At 56.1% G+C, this 23,512-nt stretch overlaps 1 protein-coding gene across 1 annotated transcript in view; it reads right to left on the reverse strand.

Moving 5' to 3' along the window:
* Nucleotides 1–23,512, reverse strand: part of CSMD1 (CUB and Sushi multiple domains 1) — an 858,055-nt gene that overhangs the window by 69,453 nt on the left and 765,090 nt on the right. Inside the window, exons 38-41 of the mRNA XM_059685840.1 lie at nucleotides 9,806–9,924; nucleotides 8,439–8,508; nucleotides 6,754–6,870; nucleotides 820–1,029 (exon numbers count right to left, since the gene is read on the reverse strand). Coding sequence (XP_059541823.1) covers nucleotides 820–1,029; nucleotides 6,754–6,870; nucleotides 8,439–8,508; nucleotides 9,806–9,924 — 516 coding nt within the window. The remainder of the gene's footprint in view (nucleotides 1–819; nucleotides 1,030–6,753; nucleotides 6,871–8,438; nucleotides 8,509–9,805; nucleotides 9,925–23,512) is intronic.

The following is a 23,512-nucleotide window of genomic DNA, read 5'->3' on the forward strand; positions in this document are numbered from 1 at the left end:
CGTCACAGTCCTCCTCACAAGCCTTTACCTCCCTCTTCAGTTTCCCTTCTGTCCGGTTCCTGTTTTAAGAGGCCCCAGCTCTGGAAATCTACACCTATAATTCATAGGAACAACTTCGGCAATCGGGTCCAAAAGTCCCTTCAGGAATGAAAGAGTGTAGCTCTGTCTTCGAGAAAACCAGTGATTTAGCCACTTCAAAGAAGCAGGCCCTACTTTTGACATTTTCAACTTCATCCGACTTAACAATAGTCAGGAAAAGGCCAGCGGAATTATTTGGAATGGAATGAACGTGTTGAACTTTTTCACACGTTAAAAACGCTAGAATGGCTGATCCAAACCTTCCTTAGGGGTCTCATACTTTGATCGCTCAAGGAAGAATACAGTCCGCTCACTGCCTTTTTTCCGGGCGTAATTGGAATAAGGGCTGGACAGCACACAGGGCCCTGATTCCAGGCTGGGAAGAGGCCAGCGCGTGGGAGACCCTGCCCCGCCCACGGCCGCGAAGGAGGGACGCCCACACCGCCGTCCTGGCGGGACCCGACCTCCACGTGGCGAGGCGGACACATGGCAGGCGAGGAGACAACGTGACCATGAAGCCACGTGGCTGGAGGAGTGTGGCGGTGGCCATGGAGATTGAGGGCAGCGGGTGGGCGGTGAGGGAGACATGGACTGTGCCCTCGGGGTCTGTGTCCTTCCTGATAGGACGAGGACAGCAGTGACCCCACCAGGGGTCAGCAGAGCCCCCCAAATGAGTCCAGCGGTACAGTGTCCGTGCATCGTGTGGGGGGGTAGGGGGAGGAGTGTGGGGGTGGGCCTCACCTCGGTAGGCCAGCCGGAAGCCCTGCCGGCTCTGGGAGTGGTCGCTGGAGAAGCGGACGAGGGTCTCGTGCGTGGTGCTGAGCAGCGCGGCCGGCAGGTCGGGGCCGCTGAACTGGCCGAGCAGCGGGCTGGTGGGGTGCGGCCCGTTCTGGATCTCCAGGAAGTCGTGGTTGGCCTCCGTGGAGAAGTTCAGGAACCGGATGTGCGCGCCTACGGGAACACGTGCGAGATAAGGGAGCGTCACCGTCGGCGCTGAGAGGCCGAGCTCATCAGCAGTGACTGCCCCAGATCCGCGTCCCCAAGCGCCGTCCTGTCCCTCCGGGGGCCCAGGGCGCCGCGCAGGGGGCTGCTCGCTCGTTTCGGATTAAAATAGACGCGGTTCCGTCCCCGCCGCCCCCTCGAAGCTGTGGGCCCTTCATCTGTGCCATGAGAGTCCCGAGTGACTCTCTATGAAAGAGGCCTGCGACCAGCTGTGCCACAGGGACGCGGGCATCGCTGCCTGGCTCTGGGGCGGAGGCGGGTTCTGCCCGCCGCTGCTCTAAGGCTCACAGCGCGCAGGCCGGTGGGACGCGCTGCCGGGTCACCCAGCGGCACCAAGGACGGACCGCTGCAGCCCCGAACTCAGCGCCACAAACCAGCAGACCGTCCAGGGCAGGGGTCCTCAGACTTTTTAAACAGGGGGCCAGTTCACTGTCCCTCAGACCGTTGGAGGGCCGGACTATAGTTTAAAAAAAAACTATGAACCAATTCCTATGCTCACTGCACATATCTTACTTTGAAGTAAAAAAGCAAATGTTTTCGGCGGGCCGCCTGTGGCCCACGGGCCGTAGTTTGAGGACCCCTGGTCCAGGGGCTTCTCAACACCCGGCCGCAGCCAGGGGTTTGCCCGGTCAGCGAGCCGTGCGTTCACTTGGTTTTGCAAGCAAAGCCAGTCACAGCTGTTTGCAGGAAACCCATCCACTGGACCCGTCACTCCCACAACCCAGTCTCCCAGCCTGGCCCGGGCGAAGGACGGGAGACAGTCCAGGTGGCCCGGCCGCTGCGGCCTCGGGACCCGGGCGCGAGATAGGGGACGGTGGGTAAGGCGGGCGCGCGGCGGCGTCAGGATGCTGGGCCGTGGCATCCGGAACATTCACTTGGCGACTGGGTCTGAAGGCCCGGCTCGCTCACCGGCTGAGACAGCGCCTGAAGCGTGCGTGTTTACATGAACCGCTGCGAGGGACGCGGGCTGGTACAGCCTCCCGGGAGCTCGACAGCTCACGGATTGCTCCCCCGGCGCCTCGGAAAAGCGTTCCTCGTGCCGCTCTCCTGCTCTCGAAAGATAAGGAGGGCTTTCATTTCTCTTTCCATCTCGCAGACTCGTTTCCGGGGCTTGGAGGCCGGAGATAACGCGCACGCCTTGCCCCCCCTCCAGGGCGAGTGCTGAGAACGGAAAGCAGACCTGCCCGCGTGTGCTGGCAGGAAGCCGGGCTGTGCTGGGCCAGAAGCAGAGAGAGGGAAGGAGAAAGCCTCGGGGGACAGCTGGAGGGAAGAGGAGCCCACACGTGCTCAGTACAATGCACCGCCCTCCAACCTCCAACTCAACCACGCGGGAATGTGAGGAGGAAGAAACAGCCCTTGCTGGCTGGGCGCAGAGTTCGGCCAGCTGCCTGTCCGGGATCCAACGTGCCAAGGAGCTCTTGTCCCCCAGTTCCCCAGGAACTCACTATTATTGTCCTCGCAAAGTCACAGGGAGCAGGCCCAGGCTCAGAGGGGCGCGGTGGGGTGCCCACGGCAGCAGGCGGACAGCGCCCTGCCCTGTCCCTGCCTAGCGGGCGACGTGCTAGACAAGAGCCACAGCCTCATGAGCGGGAACGACAGCGGTCGCCAGTCCTTCCGGGGGAAACTCCTGTCCGAAGGCCCAGCTGGGGCTGGAAGAGGAAGGGTGGGGAGGAGGAGCACGTGGGGTACCAGGAGACGCCAAGGGGGCAGGGAGCAGAGGAAACGGGAGGGAAGAGGGACCTTGAACGTCAACCACAATGTAGCATCGTTTCAGAAGGTGGGGTGCAATGCACATGGGCCGTCTGACTCTACACGCGTGCGGGCGCAGCCAGGAGGCAGGTCCCGGTCCGCAGGGGCCGGGGGCTCCACCTGGGGGCACGGGTGCCGCCAAAGGCAGCCCCTCTGTGGACCTGAAGCTCCGAGACGACTTGAACAGCAAACAGGGTTTCCTTGAAGAGACAACGATGCGCGGCCGTTTTCTGCTAAATCCCAGCAAATGTGCTCACGCAAAAGGAAGTCGGAAGCAGGGAACAAAGCGGCAGAGAGATGGAGAGATTGGCTGGGGACCGGGAGAAGCTGGGGGAGGGGGAGGGGGAGAGAAAGGGGGAGGGAAGGATGGCCAGTGGCCCTCTCCGCCCCTCACTTCTGGCCTGTCCCCCCACAGGCTGTGATGGGGGACACCCCGCCACTTAGGGAGCCGCACCCAGAGCCCGGTGCGGCTGCTCACCAGCTGCTGAATTACCATAAAACCCGCCTTTGTTATTGCGAGGTCCCAACTCTAAGGGAGAGTGTTGTCTCTAATACACACACAGTCTAGCCATCGTGTGTGTGTGTGTGTGTGTGTGTGTGTGTGTGTGTGTGAGAGAGAGAGAGAGAGAGAGAGAGAGAGAGAGAGAGAGACCCTGCAGGCCCCGGACTCCTGTGGCCCCCAGTTCCCTCAACGCCATCACGCCGTCGCCAGGAGCTGGATGAGATGGGACCTGGGACTAGCAGACACAGCTGCTGAGCCGCAGCCCGCCCGCCCATCTGAGCGGGAAGGAGGGGCCAGGCCGGCCGACACTCACACCCTTTCACTTTGGGTTAGAAGCCAAATCACAGGAAAGCGGTGCAAGGTGCCTGCTCCTGGTGGCAGCCGGCAGATGGCTTATCCAGGGGACGGGCTGAAATTCACGGGTGACACCGTCGAGAAGAAATGAAAGCAGCCGATCCGGGGAAACTACTAGAGGTGGCCAGGCCGCCAGCGCACGGGGGCCAGTGACAGCCGCCCACGGACGTGGGGTTAAGCTGGGAATGGAGTGCTGACACTGCAGCCCCATGAGCCACATGAGCATGGGGAGCAGGGCAGCGTCCACACCCAGCAGCCCCTGGCACGTGGGGACAGCGGCGCCCGGGCCTGATCTGTTTCAGGGGTGACTCGCGCTCTCCTCTTCAGCCAGCTGGGTCCACTCTGACACCTCAGAGCGAGCACCCTGGGACTGAGATACACATAACCTAGCTCCCCTTCATCACCTCCCCGAAGACTGGGAAAACACGCTTTATATTTCTTAATTGATTTTTAAAAAGAGAGATGGAAACATCGATGAGAAAAAATCACTAATGGGCTGTGTTCTGCATGCGCCCTACTGGTGATCGAGCCGCAACCGGGGCATGTGCCCCGACCAGGAATGGTTCATAGGTTGGTGCTCAACCATTGAGCCACACCAGCCGGGCTGTGCAGTTAATTCTTTTCTTTTTTTTAAAAAATATATTTTATTGATTTTATACAGAGAGGAAGGGAGAGGGATAGAGAGTTAGAAACATCGATGAGAGAGAAACATCGATCAGTTGCCTCCTGCGCACCTCCCACTGGGGATGTGCCCGCAACCAAGGTACCTGCCCTTGACCAGAATCAATCCTGGGAACCTTCAGTCCGCAGGCTGATGCTCTATCCACTGAGCCAAACCGGTTACTAATTTCTGAAAACTTAACACTGACATACTTCTCCTTCACTGTACTGTATTCTGGGTGCGCACTCGCGGGTGGAGAACCGCGGTGCCCGCACTGTCCGCCCTCACTCACGAAAACAAAGAAATTCTGAGTCGGCTGCGAAAGCAACACGCACCAGCACCCGACTGTGAGAATGGAAAGAAAGCGGCACAAAGCCAGGGGCGGCTGGGGTCAGCGCCGCGAGTGCGTCCCCACCCCGGGAGGGGTCACCACTCAGACGTGCCCCCACACAGAGGGGTGACCACTCAGACGCGCCCCCACACAGAGGGGTCACCACTCAGAAGCGCCCCCACACAGAGGGGTCACCACTCAGACGCGCCCCCACACAGAGGGGTCACCACTCAGATGCGCCCCCACACGGGAGGGGTCACCACTCAGACACGTCCCCACACGGGAGGGGTCACCACTCAGACGCGCCCCCACACGGAAGGGGTCACCACTCAGAAGCGCCCCCACACGGAAGGGGTCACCGCTCAGACGCGTCCCCACACACGGAAGGGGTCACCACTCAGACGCGTCCCCACACGGGAGGGATCCCCACACAGGGGAGGGGTCACCACTCAGGGCCACTCACTTCTGGGGAAGATGCCGCCGCGGCTGCAGGGGAGATGGGGACCTGGGCCCACGGCAGCCCTGGCCTGGGTGTGGCAAATGGAGTGAGTGCACCTCACAAAGAAGAAACAGACCAGACAGAGACAGACTCAGGGACACGGAGAACAGACGGGGTCGCCAGGCGGGGAGGAGACGGAATGGCTGGAAAAGGTGGGTGAGAATAAGGACAGACTCCCGTTATGCACACATCCGTCCGGGATGGAATTCACACACAGCCCCGGGAACAGAGCCAGGGCTGTGGTAGCTCTGCAGGGTGACGGGGCTGCCAGGCGTCTGGGGGTGATCACAGGGTAAGCTCTATAGGTGCTGAGTCACTAGGGGCACGCCTGAATGTCACATACAATTGCACGTCAACTGCACTTCAATAAGAAAGCTTGAGAAGGAAACACAGCCCTGTCTCTCCCACCCCCGATTCCCGAGTCAGACGACTGCACCCCCACATCGCACCCCCAGGTCCCCACAGCGAGAATCAGACCCAGCAAACCAAGGGACATGAGCCTCACACGTGGGTGCTCATCCAGTGGACATGCACCTCACACGTGGGGTGCCCGTCCAGTGGACATGAAACTCACACATGGGTGCTCATCCAGTGGACATGCGCCTCACACGTGGGTGCTCATCCAGTGGACATGAGCCTCACACGTGGGGTGCCCGTCCAGTGGACATGCACCTCACACGTGGGGTGCCCGTCCAGTGGACATGCGCCTCACACGTGGGGTGCCCATCAGTGGACATGAGCCTCACATTTGGGAGTGCCCGTCCAGGCCCCCATCTTTCCCTGGAGTAACGCTCCATGTCTGTGCACAGCACGCTCACGTCCTCACGCCTGACCCCGCCTGCGGGCCGCAGCCCGTCCTTCCACAAACAGCCGCGCTGCCCCCGGCACAGGCCTCCGGGCAAAGCTCTGAGCACATTCTACAGACATGACCTCCTTCCAGGCAGCGATGTCCGTGTGCCGTGCTCACGCGTCTCGCCCAGCATCCCCGGGCGACCGTGACTTAGTGAGCGAGCCTCAGGGACTCGGCCCAGACCCGAGTGTCTGTGACACGCCCATCGCAGGCGCTGCTCTTCAGAAAGTCGCCGGTGGGACAGCCCCAGCGATGAACTAGAATGCAGAGGCAACCACGAGGCGTCAGGGAGAGGCATGATGGGAAATCCAACTTTCGCAAAAACCATGTGTTTCCGCAGAAGGCCAAGGTGAGCTGCCAGCTGCACAGCAGCTAAAAGCAGGACTTATTGAGGGCTAGAGGCCCGGGGCACGAATCCATGCAAGAGGAGGCCTTCCTTCCCCGGCCGCCGGCACCGGCTTCCCTCGGGCACCCGGGACCCGGGCTTCCCTCGCAGCCCCGGCTTCATCCGGAAGGTCGTCTGGAAGGATGTCCGGTCTAATTAGCATATTACGCTTTTATTAGTAATACATGACTACCCTGAGTGTTCGGCCCCAGCCTCGTGGAAACCCATCCCCACTTCCAGGGACAGCCGCCCTCACGTCAGCAGCACCAGGCGGCTCTCCCTCAGCCGCGATGCCCGGCTGGGAGTGGAGAGTGGGCGCTCAGAGCCCCCGTGCTCACTCACCGTGGCCCACGGGCAGGACGATCCGCCAGCTGCAGTGCAGGTTGCTGGGGTAGGCGCCGGGGAAGCCGGGGCTCAGGATCACGCCGGCCAGGCTGCTCAGCGTCCCCCCGCACGTCGCTGCCGGAGGGAGCACAGGGTACATGTGAGTTTCTTCCTGAGGACTATGATTTCTCAAAACAGAGATTTCCGAGAGTCCGGAAGTCACTGTCATCTCTGTGTGATTCCCAGTCCTGACCGTCCCCCCCCCCCCCCCCCCGGCTCATGGGGAGCAAAGCGCTGAGACCTTCCCGTCACCGCCGGCTCTCGGGCCCCTGCGACCGTCGCTAAGGACCACCTTTCCCTGTGCCTGGTGAGGGGCGCGGAGCCAGCAGGTGTGAGGGAGACCATGCACCTTCCATCTGTGCTCACACGCGAGGCACGTTAAGGAAAAGATACAAACCGACTACATTTGGCCGGTACAGGGTAACGACTCAAAGGAGACATTTCCTCCAGGAACGCACACGCCAGCAATGGCACAAGGTTTGACTGCGTACCCTTTGCGAGTGAATTTCAGCTCAAGGTTTAAAATATCAAATTCCCAGTTTAAGGGAAAGTTGTTCATTTGAAACGAATAGGAAGGGCGATGAGAGTGAGGAAGCGTGGAGGGAGCAGGCGTCCCCGAGGTCCCACCCTGGTCCCCGTGTCCAGATGGAGCCGGGAGTTTAAATCCCACACGGATACCTTCACATGTTTGCGGGGCCTGGAGTCTAGACGTTTATTTTCACCCAGAAGTCACTGTCCCTCATAAAGCCTTGGTCACCAAGGACCACTGTTCCCTTGGCAACAGATACGATGCCGTGAGCACAGCCCGCAGGTGCGCTGCTGGGCGGACTTCTGACGGCGGGAGTTTGTTGTTTAAGTGGTTGGGCTCAGGTCTACTTCCTTCCGCGCACACTCCGTCCGCTTCCTGTTCAGGGCAGTCACGCTGTGTGTGACAGAAACCCCTAGAAGCCAGGGTGTGCGGGAGGGAGGCCAGGCTCAGGAGCCCTTCCTTCCGTGTGAACTTGAGGAGGGTGCTGCCCTGACTGACATGTCAGTGCCATCTTTGGAAAAATCAAAAGTGATGCAAAATAAGATAAACATAATGGACACTTTTAAAAAGGATGTTTCTCTCTGATGTTTCTCTCTCTCCTTCCCCCTTCCTCTCTCTAAAGTGAAAAAATTAATTTATAAAACAAACGTAAATGTGCCGTCACCTGAAAAAGCCCTAAAACCGTTCCAAAGGCACACTGACTGCTGCGGAGTCCCAGGCGGACATGGCTCGCCCGGACGGCATGGCTCAGGGGTTGAGCGTCAACCTATGAACCAAGAGGTCGTGGTTCGATTCCTGGTCAGGGCACGTGCCCGGGTTGCGGGCTTGATCCCCAGTGGGGGGTGTGCAGGAGGCAGCCGATCAATGTTTTTTTCTCTCTCTCTGTCCCTTCCTCTCTGAAATTAATAAAAATTTTTAAAAAGGACAGGTTTGCTATTGCTGATCTTCCCTCTAGTGTCAGGTCCTAAGGTGGCAGGCGCTGCCCGTGGAGGGAGTGAGCGGGGGTGGGGGTGGCAGGACTGGCTGTTCCCTGTGGGGACCAGGAGGGGGGAAGAGCGGCTCAGGGCGCCGCCCAGTGGTCTGGACGGGCCACGGGCCGCGGACGGGGTCCTACCGAGGCAGAGCGGCGGCGGGTAGTTCCAGCGGCGCACTGGGCCGGGCATGCAGGAGATGTGCGAGCGGCCCTGCGGAGAGAGGAGGTGAGTGAGGCCGCGGCCGGGCCGGCCCGAGGGTCGGTGCTGGAACGAGACTGTCCTCGCCTGGGCCATGCTTTCTGGGGGTCATGGCCAGGGCGACACTCTTCCAGAAGTTGGACGTGTCCCTATAGCACTGTCATTCACGAATCACGTATTTTGACTCAAAAGAGAATAACCTGACTCTTTCTCCTCATTTAACACACTTCCTATGCCCCCGTCAGCAGTGATGGCCCCGCCGACCCCTCTCCTGGGGCGCAGGGGGCACGTGAACTGAGCAAAGGTCTGTGTGTCGCTTTATTCCATCACCAGAAGTTACAGCTCTCAGGCTCAGAGGCTGGACAGGGCCAGGAAATACGAAGTTTCCATGGAAGGGTGAAAGGTCAGCAGGGCAGCATTGGGGTTTGAAAAGGTGTCGCTGTGCAAGTGGGAACCTGGGCTCTCACCTTTGTGAGTGGGAGGACCCTGAGGGGACCCCTCCTGACACCAACCTGCGGCATGTACTCCCACCTGCAGTGTAACCCCCACCTACAACCTATACACCCACCTGCAGCGTTCACACCCACCTGCAGCGTTCACCCCCACCTACAGCGTTCACACCCACCTGCAGCGTTCACCCCCACCTGCAGCGTTCACCCCCACCTGCAGCGTTCACACCCACCTGCAGCGTGCACACCCACCTGCAGCGTGCACACCCACCTGCAGTGTTCACACCCACCTGCAGCGTCCACCCCCACCTGCAGCGTCCACACCCACCTGCAGCGTTCACCCCCACCTGCAGCGTTCACACCCACCTGCAGCGTCCACCCCCACCTGCAGCGACCACACCCACCTGCAGCGTTCACCCCCACCTGCAGCGTTCACACCCACCTGCAGCGTTCACCCCCACCTGCAGCGTTCACCCCCACCTGCAGCGTTCACACCCACATGCAGCGTTCACCCCCACCTGCAGCGTTCACCCCCACCTGCAGCGTTCACACCCACCTGCAGTGTTCACACCCACATGCAGCGTCCACCCCCACCTGCAGCGTCCACACCCACCTGCAGCGTGCACACCCACCTGCAGCGTTCACCCCCACCTGCAGCGTTCACACTCACCTGCAGCGTGCACACCCACCTGCAGCGTTCACACTCACCTGCAGCGTTCACACCCACCTGCAGCGTTCACCCCCACCTGCAGCATTCACACCCACCTGCAGCGTTCACCCCCACCTGCAGCGTTCACACTCACCTGCAGCGTTCACCCCCACCTGCAGCGTGCACACCCACCTGCAGCGTTCACACTCACCTGCAGCGTGTAGCCCGGCTCGCACTGGAAGGCCAGCACGTCGTTCACCATGTACCGGTCGCCCGTCTTGAGCCCGTTGCTGGGCAGGGCCGGCTCCTGGCACGCAGCGAGCCCCACGGCTGCGGAAACACAGACACAGGAGGTGGGCACCCAACGCTGCTCTCGCACCTGCCTCGTCCGGGCGCCCCCCTGCTCCCCCGCAGGAAGCGCAGGCCCCCGAGAAGACGGTGAGGGACCCGGAACCAGCTGTGAGCTCGTTCTCCGTGTTCATTCGTTTCGTTTTAATGGTGGTGGATTTCATTTTAAATATTAACGGATTCTATTCTCGATTTCTTCAAGTAAAACTTGTGACTTCCACTCCCATCTGAACGCCTCGATCCCCCACACACAATTTGAAAAGGCCTTACAGAATGACGGCCCTGTGAGAGGCAGCCGCCATGATGCTTCCCTTGTCTGTTGTTCTTCAGATAACACGGTACAAACATTAACAGTCTTTGTGAAAAGTGTTAAGTGTGAACCTGGGAGCCTGACTCTTTCAGAAAACCAACATGAGAACAGATGCGTCGTGTCCCGCTCCCCCTCATTTAAAGACATCGGGGAGCTGTCCGTGAACAGGCTGCTCCCGGTGAGCAGGGCCAGCACTTCCGCCTGAAGCTGCAGCCAGGGACCTGCCCGACGAGACGATCTCTAACAATATTCCCAATGTGTCACAGGAGACAGGGATTCAGCCTAAAATGTCAGGTAAATTAGTGCTGATATTGTTTAACAATTATCTGTATAAACCCCTATTATACCAATAACAAAACACGCGGCCATGGCATTTTATAAAACCGGAAGTGCATGGGGAACGGCACTGAAGATCTGGAGACTGTACGCACAGTGCAATCTCTCCCATCACCCTAGGAAGTCTTCCCTGACACCAGGTTTATTTCATTTTTAAATATATCTTTAAAATTTAGAGAGAGAGGAAGGGAGAGAGAAACATTGATGAGAGAGAGAAACATCGACCAGCTGCCTCCTACACGCCCCCTAATGGGGATCAAGTCTGCAACCCAGGCATGTGCCCTGATGGGGAACTGAACCAGTGGCTCTCAGGGCCCACGATGCCACTCGGCCACTGAGCCACACGGACCAGGTGACCCCAGGCCTGGAGAGCTAGCAGCGTACTCCGGTGAGAAATGGGGAGAAGGGTCTGTTTGGTGCAGGTCCGCCTAAATCCCCAGCTGGCCTTGGACTTACACTTCAGTTCTCCCCCAACACGAGGACCAACGAACCGGGACTCGAGTTGTGGGCTGGATGGGAAGGTGGGGGAGACGTTAGCTAAGCCTGGAGCGGCGACCAGCAGGGCCCGCTGGCGCCCGTGTGCGTGTGAGAAGGATGCTGTCTGCCCACCCACGGACCGTCCACACGCGGACACCTGGCCCACCATCTCTGCTCACACGCATGCTCACTGTCTCATCGGACTTCACTGACTAAAGTCAGAGCCCTATTCCGTTTGGCTCAGCGGATAGAGCATCGGCCTGCGGACTGAAGGGTCCCAGGCTCGATTCCGGTCAAGGGCACGTACCTTGGTTGCAGGCTCCTCCCCGGCCTGGGCCCTGGTCGGGGCATGCAGGAGGCAGCCCATCGATGTGCTACTCTCACACCGATGTTTCTCTGTCTCGCCCCCTCCCCCTCCCTCCCGGTCTCTCTAAAAATCAATGGAAAAGCACCCTCGGGTGAGGATGAACAAAAGGAACATAAAGCCGGAGACCTACTTCTCAACAGGTCCCAGGCTGGAGGCGGACAGCGCAGCCCGCTGCTGAGGGCAGGAGCCTGAGCCACCCACGGTGTCCGCACACGGCGGGCGCTGGGCCCGGCCTCGCGCTGGACAGGCAGCGCGTGCGGACGGGGAGGCACACGCGGACGCTCATCCCGGAGAGGCACGGGGTACACTCTCCTCCCCCGGGAGCTCAGCACCCGCCTCTGGCCTCTGACGGAAGGAAAGGCTCGGGGAAGCCCAGGCGGCCGGTCAGCTGCCCAGCCCCAGCCTGCAGACCCGCCTGCAGGGGGAGGAGGGAGCCATCTCCTCCACTTCCCAGCCCCTCAGCACCGCGTGGGGAGCCGGGGGCTGTGCTGGCCCGAGCTGCCGAGTCCAGTCTGCCCAGGACAGGCCCCGGTCCCTGGGGATAACGTCCGAGATCCGCCACGTCACCTCAGCTTCCCCCAAACCTGGGAGATGGGAGGACGGGAGGGCGGTGCCCTCACCCCCCACCGTGACCGGAGGCTTCGGGGGGCACCTGGTCAGGAGGGGCTGGGAGCCCATCGGTCTGTCTGCTGGCGCAGGGCTGAGCCACGTCTCACTCCCCACGTCAGAGCTGGTGTCTCCCTGAACGGCCGCACGTTAAAGGCAGAGAGCGCCAGAGGCATTAAGTGGCATTTTTTTTTTTTATTCCAAGCACATTTGGGGCTTTTCATGGACCGTAAAATTGCTAAATATGAAAAAATAGAGCACGTAGGCCTCTACCTTGTTTCATTGGTTTACATCTCATTTCTCTCCATCTTTTAACGTTAGAATACAGATCACAGCTACATTGAATTTCACCGTTTCCCTTCTATCAAAAATTGGCAAAATCAACTCCCGTAGATCACCTAGTGTTTTATTTGGCTCCGGAAAAAAGGCGCGTAAAGCCTCTCAGTGTAAAATGTCTAATTGCGGAGTGGGACAGGGAAGAGCTTGCTTAGGGTGATAACACATCCAGGTCACCCCAGGCCAGGCCGGGCCAGAGCATAGCCCCAACATGTGCAAAAGCACAGAAAAAGGTGTTTAAATTAAAAGAAAGCAACTGTGACACATGATTCAACATTAAGTTCCGTTACTCAATCCCCCTTGCTTCACAAATAATGGTTCTTTACTTATTTGCTCTGTTTGTTACATGCTGATTTAAGTGCATTTATTGTGTATTAATTTATTTTCATTTTCTCCTTCCTTGAAATTTATGTGTAAATCCAACTCATCCTGTAATAGAAGTAACTTGCATTTACATTTGTACCTGCAGAAATTATAAAAAAAATTTCGGAATGCCGAAACCGGTTTGGCTCAGTGGATAGAGCGTCGGTCTGCGGACTGAGAGGTCCCAGGTTCGATTCCGGTCAAGGGCATGTACCTGGGTTGTGGGCATATCCCCAGTGGGAGATGTGCAGGAGGCAGTTGATCGATGATTCTCTCTCATCGATGTTTCTAACTCTCTATCTCTCTCCCTTCCTCTCTGTAAAAAATCAATAAAATATATATTATAAAAAAAAATTTGGAATAAATAAAATAGAAACAAAAAATATATTAATTAGTGCGCGATCAGAGAAGTCCCAGGGGCGCTCCCTCAGGCCTTGGTGCTGGAAATGCAGATGGAGCCGCCTCCCATCCTGTCCCCTCCCCTCCCCCCGTCCCCTCCCCTCCCTCCCCTCCCCTCCAGTCCCGTCCTGTCCTGTCCCATCCCGTCCCCTCCCATCCCGGCATCACCGTGTAGCCGTGTAGGTTAGAAGCTGAGGACACGGAGATGCTTGGCATTTGTGGCCACATCCCCTAGTGACACCCTGGAGACAAACACACCCATACAAGCGCGCCCGGGAACGGAGCTGCAGATGGAGCGGGACTCACAGGATGACCCACCACGTCTGCGGACGATGGAGGGCCCTGGGCCAGAGCTGGGCAGTGCCCAGGCACCTGGAGTGACGCGAGCGCAGTGCAGAGCGGGTTTATGTCATGGGTGGGGCTACTTCGGGTCAGAAGCCATGCCTCCTGCACAGGGCACCGAGCCAGGCGCTGGCTGAAGCACACGCCCAGCAGGGGGAGCCCTCCCTGGGCCTGAAAGGATAGGGGGCTGGGGGTGGGGAAGCCCTTTTAGAGAAACACCCACCATGTGCACGACCCAGAACGCAAACATCAGAAAGGGGCAGGCGGCAACAGCAGGACACAAAACCTAGTGCCCGAGCCCGGCCAGGGTCAACCTGTGAGCGTCCACCCAGGAGCCAGGAGGTGGAGGTTCGAGTCCCGGTCAGGGCACAGGCCAGGTGGTGAGCTCCATCCCCAGTGCGGGGTGTGCAGGAGGCAGCCGATCCATGATTCCCTCTCATCATTGATGTTTCTCTCTCTCCCTGCCTTTCCCTTCTTCTCTGAAATCAATAAAAATAAATTTAACAACAACAAAACAAAACAAAATATACCTAGTACCTTAGGAGACAGAGCCGCTAACTCTGACCTCAGGACAGCGGCGGGGCTGGAGGAGTTCTGGGAAGAACAAGCTAGGCTGTTTGCTCTTCATCGTTATTCTAGTCCCGGCGGAAATGGAGGTGAGGGGAGCAGGCAGGCGGGGCCAGCAGACACCTGGAGAGGAGGCGCCTCAGCCATCGCTGTGCACAACGCTCATTCGCGTCTGCAGAGAAGGATGAGCCGCAGATGCTCATTCGGGGCCGAGTTTTCGAAGAAAAAGGTCCCGTCCAGCGAGACGGGTGTGGAATGTTAACTCCCCGCGGCAGCCGCACGGTGACGCACACAGCTGTAGCACTCGGCCGCTCAAAGGTGTTTATTCCGGGTCGGGACCCTTTTCCCGGCCAAGGGCCATTTGGATGTTTAGACCATCACTTGCCGGCCGCACAGAAGCGTCCACGTAGCAGTCAGCCTGCTCTATTGGGGCAGCCTCCTCTTAGGACTTTCTGTTTCACAAGACTTGAGCCGTTTTCCAGAACTTTCATCCCCTGTAGACACTGCCCGCTGAGCGCCTGCTCCCCGATGAGGCCCCAAGGGAAATGGGGTGGAGAGCGGGGGAGACCGAGGCCCTGGAACCAGCACGAAGGGAAGCGCTTGGGAGCCTGTTCGTGACAACAGGAGTGAGCAGGGACAACCTCTGCCGCCCAGGGCCCAGGCCCCGCAGACGTCCACGCGCTCACGCAGCACGCTCTGGGCACCGCATCAACAATGTGCGTGACGGCCGCGGACGCTCCTTCTGCACCTCCCGGGAAACCTTCGGTGGCCACCCTTCCCTTGCGATTATAAACATCAACCAGAACAATAAACAAGGCGGCGCTCAGCTCTCTGGATGACTCGGACTCATTTTTAAAGCGATTAAATAAAAAGTTCTACATCATTTCCGCTTTCATTGCCAGAAATTAAAAGCTAAGTTTAGTGCCGAATAATATCAGTTCTCTCAAAATAAGTGGCTGGTATACTTATGTATTTCTCTTTGGTTTGGTTGCCTTTTAAAATTATCTTTGTTATATGATTTCCCTGTTGCATGTATTTTTTTTTTTTTGAAGTTGCATGAAATACCCAAAGAGTGTACAGGTTAACTCTTCTTTCTTTAAATATAAGTAATCTTATTTTTTAAATTCATTTCACTATGCATCTTCTCAGTGAGGTCTTATATTTTCATGATTTACAAGTTTTTCCCACTATACCTACCAATTACACAAGTACATACACAAACCATTTAATTGTGAATAATAACTTTTGAACTTTTGTACCTGTACAACAATATCACAGTTGGCTCTAGATAAGTTAATATCGGAAAAGTCAAAGTCTGAATCCCGTATGATAGCAAAATATTTTATATATTTTATAATGGCAAGTAATAACGCATCAGACAGGCCATCGTATGGCTCACGCCGACCCAGACAAAACTCCCAACTTAGCAAGACAGAAATACGCATACGCTCAATCCCGACGGTGGTCTCACCCAATAGAGAAGGTTTTATTAGGAAAATGTGATTCCTAAGCAAGGACTGCCACATGGGAAAATCAGAATCGTCTCTATACCAGCAATCTCTAAGTGAGGAGCGAGTCTTAGTAGGATGGGCGTATTTTTGCCCATAGTGTTTCTGTAATATAACCATGTATTGAATTTAATTCTGTAATGCATTTGCAAATTTCTCTGAATTTTGTTCCGCTATGAGATGGTGTATCACTACGTTAAACTAATGCGTGAATTAGCTAAGTGGATGGTAGACACAGATAGACGGATAGGTCATTTCACTTTAAAGCGAGCGTGTGAGAAACCCTTCTCCAAGGTGGATGTGATATAATCCTGGTGACCATAAACTTATCCCTGAGCTAAAGCCACAGTAAAGCCCATAAAAGCCCAGCCAGAGTGGCTGTCTGGTTCAGTTCCGGGTCAGGCACAGGATCAGGTTGTAGGCTGATCGCCAGTAGAGGATGTGCAGGAGGCAGCTGACGGGTATTTATCTCTCACATTGATGTTTCTCTCTCCCCCCCCGCTCCCCTTCTCTCTACAGTCAATAAAAACATATTTTAAAAAATAAAACCATAAGAGGATTTCCACTTCTACTTGGAAACAGAATGACGTAAAATTAAAACATTCAAGTGAACAACGAGAAAAATGTAAACTACGAATCATCACTGTTTGAACTCATCAGAGAGGTGAGGCTGCAGGCACCCAGGTGACATCCCCTTTAAGAAGGACCAGCCCCTTCGAGGAGAGACGGGACGTGCACCTGCTGCTGACAGGACCAGGAGAAAGGGGACCGACTGTCACGCTCCTGGGAAGAACCAACACTCAGTCTCAGCGCCTGCCGAGCCCTCGCACCCGGAGCTCAGGGCCCGGGCAGGGGAGCGTGTCCTTCGCCCCCGGCCCCTCCAGGGTCTCAGGGAGGCACTGGGGACATCAGCCACCGCATCACCTGTCTCTGGACGGAAGGGCATGAAGTGGGTGTGCTCCAGGGGGTCCCTCACTTTTAGGAAATAAAACGTTAACCGCTGGGAGAGGGGCAGCAAGACGTGTACCTCCTGGGCACAAAGAGGCGCGTCGTCTGGAGAAGGATGGATCGAAAGACCGTCTCCACCTGGACTGGAGAGGAGGCCGCGTGGTCCTTTGTCATTCAAGGCTGTGGCCTCCTGGGCTGGGGATGCAGGGCAGGCCCCGGATTCAACCACAGGCGGAGATCGAGGGCTGCGAGGGGGGGCAGGCTCTCAGGTTGGGCAGAGGCGGGGAGAGCAGCACAGAGCAGCCTGGCCTCCGGGTGAGCCGGCACCGGGGGACTCACAGCCCACCCTGGGCAGGGCAGGGCGTGGGGGAGGCCACCTCTTTTGGAAGGTGTTTAGGGGTGACTGAACGCTGAAGGTGGAGGACGGACACTGAGAAAAAGCCCTCACACTAAGCACACGGCAGTGGCAGCTCCCACCCCCTCGCCCCCTTGCCCCTCGCCTCAAGGGACCTGAAGCCTGGGGTGCAGGGGAGTAACCATAGCAACGACAGGACTCAAGCCCACTCCAGTCCAGCTGGATGGACATAACAGAAGTGGGTGCCTTCTCGGGCACAAACATGACCAGCAGTCTCTGCAGTTTTACTCAGTGTCCATAAAATATATATATATATATATATAAAATTTTTATTGATTTCAGAGAGGAAGAGAGAGCGAGGGAGAGAGAAACATCAATGAGATGAGAATCATGGATCGGCTGCTTTCTGCACACCCCACACTGGGGATTGAACCTGCAACCTGGGCATGTGCCCTGACCAGGAATCAAACCCTGACCTCCTGGTTCATAGGTCGATGCTCAACCACTGAGCCAGGCTGGCCGGGCTCCCAGTGTCCAGCTTTAGTAAGACACTGTGCGACACACGTAAATCCAAGAAAAAGACAACCTCTTGCCTGGCGATCAAGTAGCAGAGCCAGACTCAGCGTACACCCTCATAATGGAAATATTAAGCAATAACATTAAAATAACTGAGAAACGTGTGAAAGGATCTAGAAGAAAAGGCAGCAGGCATGAGGGGCTGGAGTAATTACTGCAGCGGCAACAATTATAAGACAGAGAAAGACGGGAAATCTAGAGGGAGAACCACAGCACCCGGGAGGAAGGGCCTTCATGAGCTCATTAGTGGATGGACACGGCTGAGGAACGACGCGGTGACTCTGAAGAAAGGTTAATAGCAATTACGCAAACTGGGACCCACGGAGAGACGCGGATGAGACAGAGCTGAGCACACGGGGATGTGCAGCCACCTCCGATGGCCTGATGGACACAGGGAGAGGAGGTGCAGCCACCGCAGATGGTCCGGACACGGGACAGGATGTACAGCCACCACAGATGGTCCGGACACGGGGAGAGGATGTACAGCCACCACAGATGGTCCGGACACGGGGAGAGGAGGTGCAGCCACCGCAGATGGTCCGGACACGGGGAGAGGAGGTGCAGCCACCGCAGATGGTCCGGACACGGGACAGGATGTACAGCCACCGCAGATGGTCCAGACACGGGACAGGATGTACAGCCACCACAGATGGTCCGGACACGGGGAGAGGAGGTGCAGCCACCGCAGATGGTCCGGACACGGGGAGAGGAGGTGCAGCCACCGCAGATGGTCCGGACACGGGACAGGATGTACAGCCACCACAGATGGTCCGGACACGGGGAGAGGATGTACAGCCACCGCAGATGGTCCGGACACGGGACAGGATGTACAGCCACCGCAGATGGTCCAGACACGGGACAGGATGTACAGCCACCACAGATGGTCCGGACACGGGGAGAGGAGGTGCAGCCACCGCAGATGGTCCGGACACGGGGAGAGGTAGGGGTCCCAGAAGAAGCAGGAGAGAGACAGGGCTAACGAAACGTGTGGGATGGTGATGGCTAAGAGTTGTTCATGAGGAATGACACCAAACCACAGATCCGAGAAGGGGAGCATGCCCCCAGCAGGATGAATATCGCGCCTGTGCACACACTCACACACACACACACACACTCACACACTCACACGCCTACTCACACACTCACACACACATACACACACACACACCTACTCACACACTCACACACACATACACACACACACCTACTCACACACTCACACACACATACTCACACACAAACACACACACATAGACACCTCCTAGTCCACCTGCTGAAAATACAAGATAAAAAAAAAGCTTCAAGGAAGGCAGAGAGCAGGGACAAGTGCCTAAGAAACGCAGCTTGTCCTCATGAACTAAGAAGTGAGAATTCCAGGGGGAGGCATTGTTGACAGGCGAAAAGCACACCTTTCCGCCCAGGCTCCGACGCCCAGCCCCACCCCTCTCAGAACCGAAGGCGACATGACAACCTTCAGGAAACACCAGAAGCTGGAGGATTCAGGTCAGTGGGCCTGACCCACAGAAAAGTCCCAGAAGTTCCTCAGACGGAAGAAAATCAAAGAGAAGCCGGGTCTCCCCCAAGACATCAAAAGCTGTAAAGTCACTGAAATAAAGGCAAATAGAAATATATTTTCTTAGAGTTGATTACTCTAAAGAATATTGACTATGCACACTGAAATAGTTCAAATATGCTGTGGGCTTTATAACAAGTAAAAATAAAAGATGAAATAAGAATGCCATAAAAGAAGAAAAAAATGAAACATATACGCCTTTTAGGTTCTTGTAATATTCACAAAGTGACAGAGTATCATCTGAAGGTAAGCTGTGCTGTATTAATGACGGATATTTTAAATTCTAGGGAGACCATTAAAGTTTTAAACAGTTTCATCCAATGAGCCCATCGTGGAGACAGATTGGAGCAATAAGAAGACTCAATTAAACCAAAGCTGGCAGGAAAAGAGGGGAAAATCCACAGACTACAAATACGACAAATGGAAACAATCCAACAGAACCCATATGTTTAATCTCATTAGCGATTCTTCCCCAAATCCCACTGAGCTCAGCAAGCACATGTCTAGTGCTCTACACATGGCATATGTGATATATCACATACATCACAGCAGCAGTTTTTTTAAAAACTGAGAGAGGGAGGGAGGGAGGGAGGGAGGGAGGGAGGGAGGGAGGGAGAGAGAGAGAGAGAGAGAGAGAGAGAGAGAGAGAGAGAGAGAGGTCGATGTGAGAGGGAAACATCGACCTGTTTATGGTTTCCTCCTGTAAGCACTGGACAGAAGTTTCAACCCAAAACCTGGGTATGTGCCCTGACCGGGAAACAAACCTGCCACCTTTTGGTGAAGAGGATGGAGCTCCAACAAACTGAGCCACACCGGCTGGGAGAAAGGCAGTATATTCTCGATTAATATAATGTGTCAGCACATACAGCAACTGGAGGCCTCATGCATGAAATTCGTGCGAGGGGCTCGGCCCTCGCAGCCCTGGCTTCGGCCAGAAGGTCGCCTGGATGGTTGTTCCGCTGTTCAGCAGTCTGGACTAACGAGCGTATTATGCTTTTATTATTATAGCTAGACGCTTATATACTTCTATGCAAACATTTCTATATAATACTTTCCTATTGATTCAAGAATAGTTCTCCCCATGTTGTCCCCAGTAGCAGGTTCTATTTCATACACCTTTCGGTCTGATTTTGTATTTTCAGGATAAACCAGCATCATCACTATCTACATGTCTATAATCTGAAGTTCCCAGATATTTGTTTGCTCATTTTTTTGTTTTTGTTGCATTATTTCTCTGGATAAAGAGCCCAGAGCAAGAGTGACAGGGGAGGATCCTGCTGTGTAACATGTCCCACGTCCAGTGAGGCTCACGGTGTAGGGGGGAGAGGCTGGTGAAGGCAGGGACATTGGAAAATGCTCGATTTTCAGCCTTTACGTGGATTCTGTAAATTCACAGAAATCTGGGTCACACCGTGGGGCCAGACCACCTTAGAAGCTTTTGGTTTCCTTACTGTTTTATGATCCATCCCTCCACACCAAAGGGTCTGTCTCCTGGTTAGAGAAACGGACCAGCGGTCCTTCGGAAAGAAGAGCGTGCTGATCAGAAGGGGCCTCGTCCTCATCTCCACTGAGAGAACAGGGAGCTGGTGTGGCCGACCCGGATCAGCTCGGGTTTCAGGGCCAGGCCCGCTGGACCTGACCCACAGGCTCCTGGACCTGCCTCGTACCATCCGATGACGGGACCCTCGCTGTCATCGCTGGTGCAACAGGACAGCTGGGGTCCACACACACCTGCTCATGCGTGGAAATCCCTCCTCACGATGAGGAGCACTCGTGTCCGTCTCTCAGTCACGTATCAGCAGGGTGACCGAGACCTGGGCCCACAGAGAACACCCACGTTCGGCTCCGTCTCCTTTGAAAGCTGAGCACACCTCCAAGACAGGACATACACCAACAGCTGTGACACGCTTCGAGCTGGCACTGAGTGCGTGCTTGTTGGTGGTTTTATTACTATTTCATGGATAGAATTTTTAGTGAAAAGTCTGAGTTTAGAAACTTGCCGATTGGCCATACATATTTCAAGGCAGATGCAGAACTATGTCAACAGATTACAAATGTCGGACGTGTTGGGGTTTGGCTGCCAACACGGGCTGTGAACGAATGCACAACCAAAGGAGGAGATACAGAGAGGAAGTTTATTTTACTTTCCACGAAGGGAGAGGGCCAAGTGTCACTAATCAACATAAGGCAAGAAACAAAAGGGCGGCTTCCCTTTGTAAGCCTTGGCTGTTTCTAAGTGACAAGGAAGGGAGGAGGGTTCAGGGCTGAAGTGGAGTTTGTTTTTTGGGAGACAGTCCTACAGATGTCCTAGGAAGTGTCTTATCAGTATTTTTTCCACGCCTGCAACACACGCTTAGAGCAAACGTGATGAATAATTCAAAAGAGGCCTGTTTGAAGGGGGGCGAGGGAGGAAACTTTCTAACTAGAGACTCCTTGGTGGGAATTATCCGAGATGTGAAAACAGCAGGGAGGAGGTGTAGCAAGAATGTAGCCTTGAGAGCAGCTATCTTGTCCCTCAGTTTGAACAGAGCGGCTGTTTAAGACAACAATCCTTGTGTTTAATTACCAGGTACTTCTCATAAATGGTGGAAGGCCCCCACAAGCAAAAAGAGAGGACTTTCCCTGTCCTCACAGGATGGTCTCTTGGCCACTTCCTTCACCACCCCCTCCACTGTCCGTGTTGACCTAGTCCTGGGTACACTTTCTAGAATCCACGCTGTGACCTGGCTGAGAGAATGAGAGCAGAGAAAGGCCTGCCTGGAGATCCAGAGACAAGGAATGGCACGAGCTATCAGGATGGTGTGAGCATCTGAAAGGAGCCACTAAAACAACAACAACAAACAAACAAAAACGTAGCATTACGTTCGGCCACATTAAAAAAATAAATAACTACATTAAGCAATTAAATAAGGCCTCAGATCCTTGAACAAGAGTCATTTCTCTGAGAAATAGCTGTCGCTCTCTTGTAAGAAAGCACATTGGCCGGGAATTCAGGGAAAGGAGATGATTGCGTGGTTGGAGTGGCCAGTCCACGGCTAAGTGCACAGGACACTCGTTGTGGGCTCATTCTTCCACTCGCACCTCCACCCGTCAGAAGTGAGGGACACGCCAGAAAACACGAGATAACAACCTTGTGAGGAAAAGAGAGGAGGACCCCTCACTTCTAACACTTCTGAAGATATTATCGGATTTACGAACCCTGACATAAAGAAGGCTTATCCTCCCCACCTACACATGTGCGTGATGTACCCAAGCAGCAGGTCTTCCCAGACACATCCTCCATCAGTAACACCCACAGCACCGTCCCCACTGTCGCCACAGCAGTCCTCGTCAAACAAACGGCGAGGAATTGCATACACGTGCCCGTGCAGAAGCGGGGAGTTCCCACGGGATGAGCAGCAGCCCTGGGCTCCGTGTCTGCGGCAGAAGATGCATCGTCCGCCGGGACCCTGGCCTTTCGGAGACGCATGTGCCGTGGCGTCTGGCAAACTGTTTATCTGGGTCCAAAGACCACTTCCTGCTGCTTAGCCACGCATCGCCTGTTTGCAACTGCTCATTAAAGGAGAGAGATGTGCGCATGGAGCGTTTTTAGTGCTGGAAGCGCGTCCTGAAATAAACCCGCGCGCATGGGAAACGCTCACCGCTCGCTCTCGCAGCGTCTGCCTGCGTCACCCACCGCCCCGGAGATTTGTGACCCTGACCTTTGTCATCCGTTTAGCGGACTATTAACTCAGCTGCGCATCCATTTTTAAAAGGTTAGCGGCTCCTCCGCGATACGCTCTTCCAATTAAAATGAAAAATGCACGGATGCCGGCAGCGCAGGGGCGGCTCTGGGCCCCTAGTCACAGCCGCGGAGACTCGGAACGAAAGGGCGCGTGGCCATAATCTGCTTGGAAATTGCCGTTCTCTCTCTCCTGGGTGCTGGCGGGAAGAGTCACTATCACAGGAGGACCGGCGACATCGCAAAGGTTACTTTTTATGCCTTTTAGTGCAAACAACCTGAAATGGAGCCTTGCTTCATCTAATTATTCCAGGCCCTCCCACCCACCCTCCCCGGAAATTTGTCTTTCCTAGTACATATTTCCTAGAGGAAGATTCGGTTCAGCTCGGTGTCACTCCACTTTGGAACATGGATGTAGGAGACACTTCACTGCGGAGTAAGGGGCTGGGCTCATTTCCTCTAACGACACTCCCCAGCTGGGCAACCGGAGGCAGGTGCTGGGGGCGGGGGGCGGAGGGGCAGGTCCCGGGGTTGGGGGCAGGTGCCGGGGGTGGGGGCAGGTGCTGGGGTGGGGGCAGGTGCTGGGGTGGGGGCAGGTGCTGGGAGGGGGCAGGTGCTGGGGGTGGGGGCAGGTGCCAGGAGGGGGCAGGTGCCAGGGGCTGGGGGGGCAGGTGCCGGGAGGGGGCAGGTGCCAGAGGGTGGGGGGGGCAGGTGCCGGGAGGGGGCAGGTGCCAGAGGGTGGGGGGGGCAGGTGCCGGGAGGGGGCAGGTGACGGGAGGGGGCAGG

This window comes from Myotis daubentonii, chromosome 2 (genome assembly GCF_963259705.1).
Source record: "Myotis daubentonii chromosome 2, mMyoDau2.1, whole genome shotgun sequence".
Lineage (NCBI taxonomy): Eukaryota > Metazoa > Chordata > Mammalia > Chiroptera > Vespertilionidae > Myotis > Myotis daubentonii.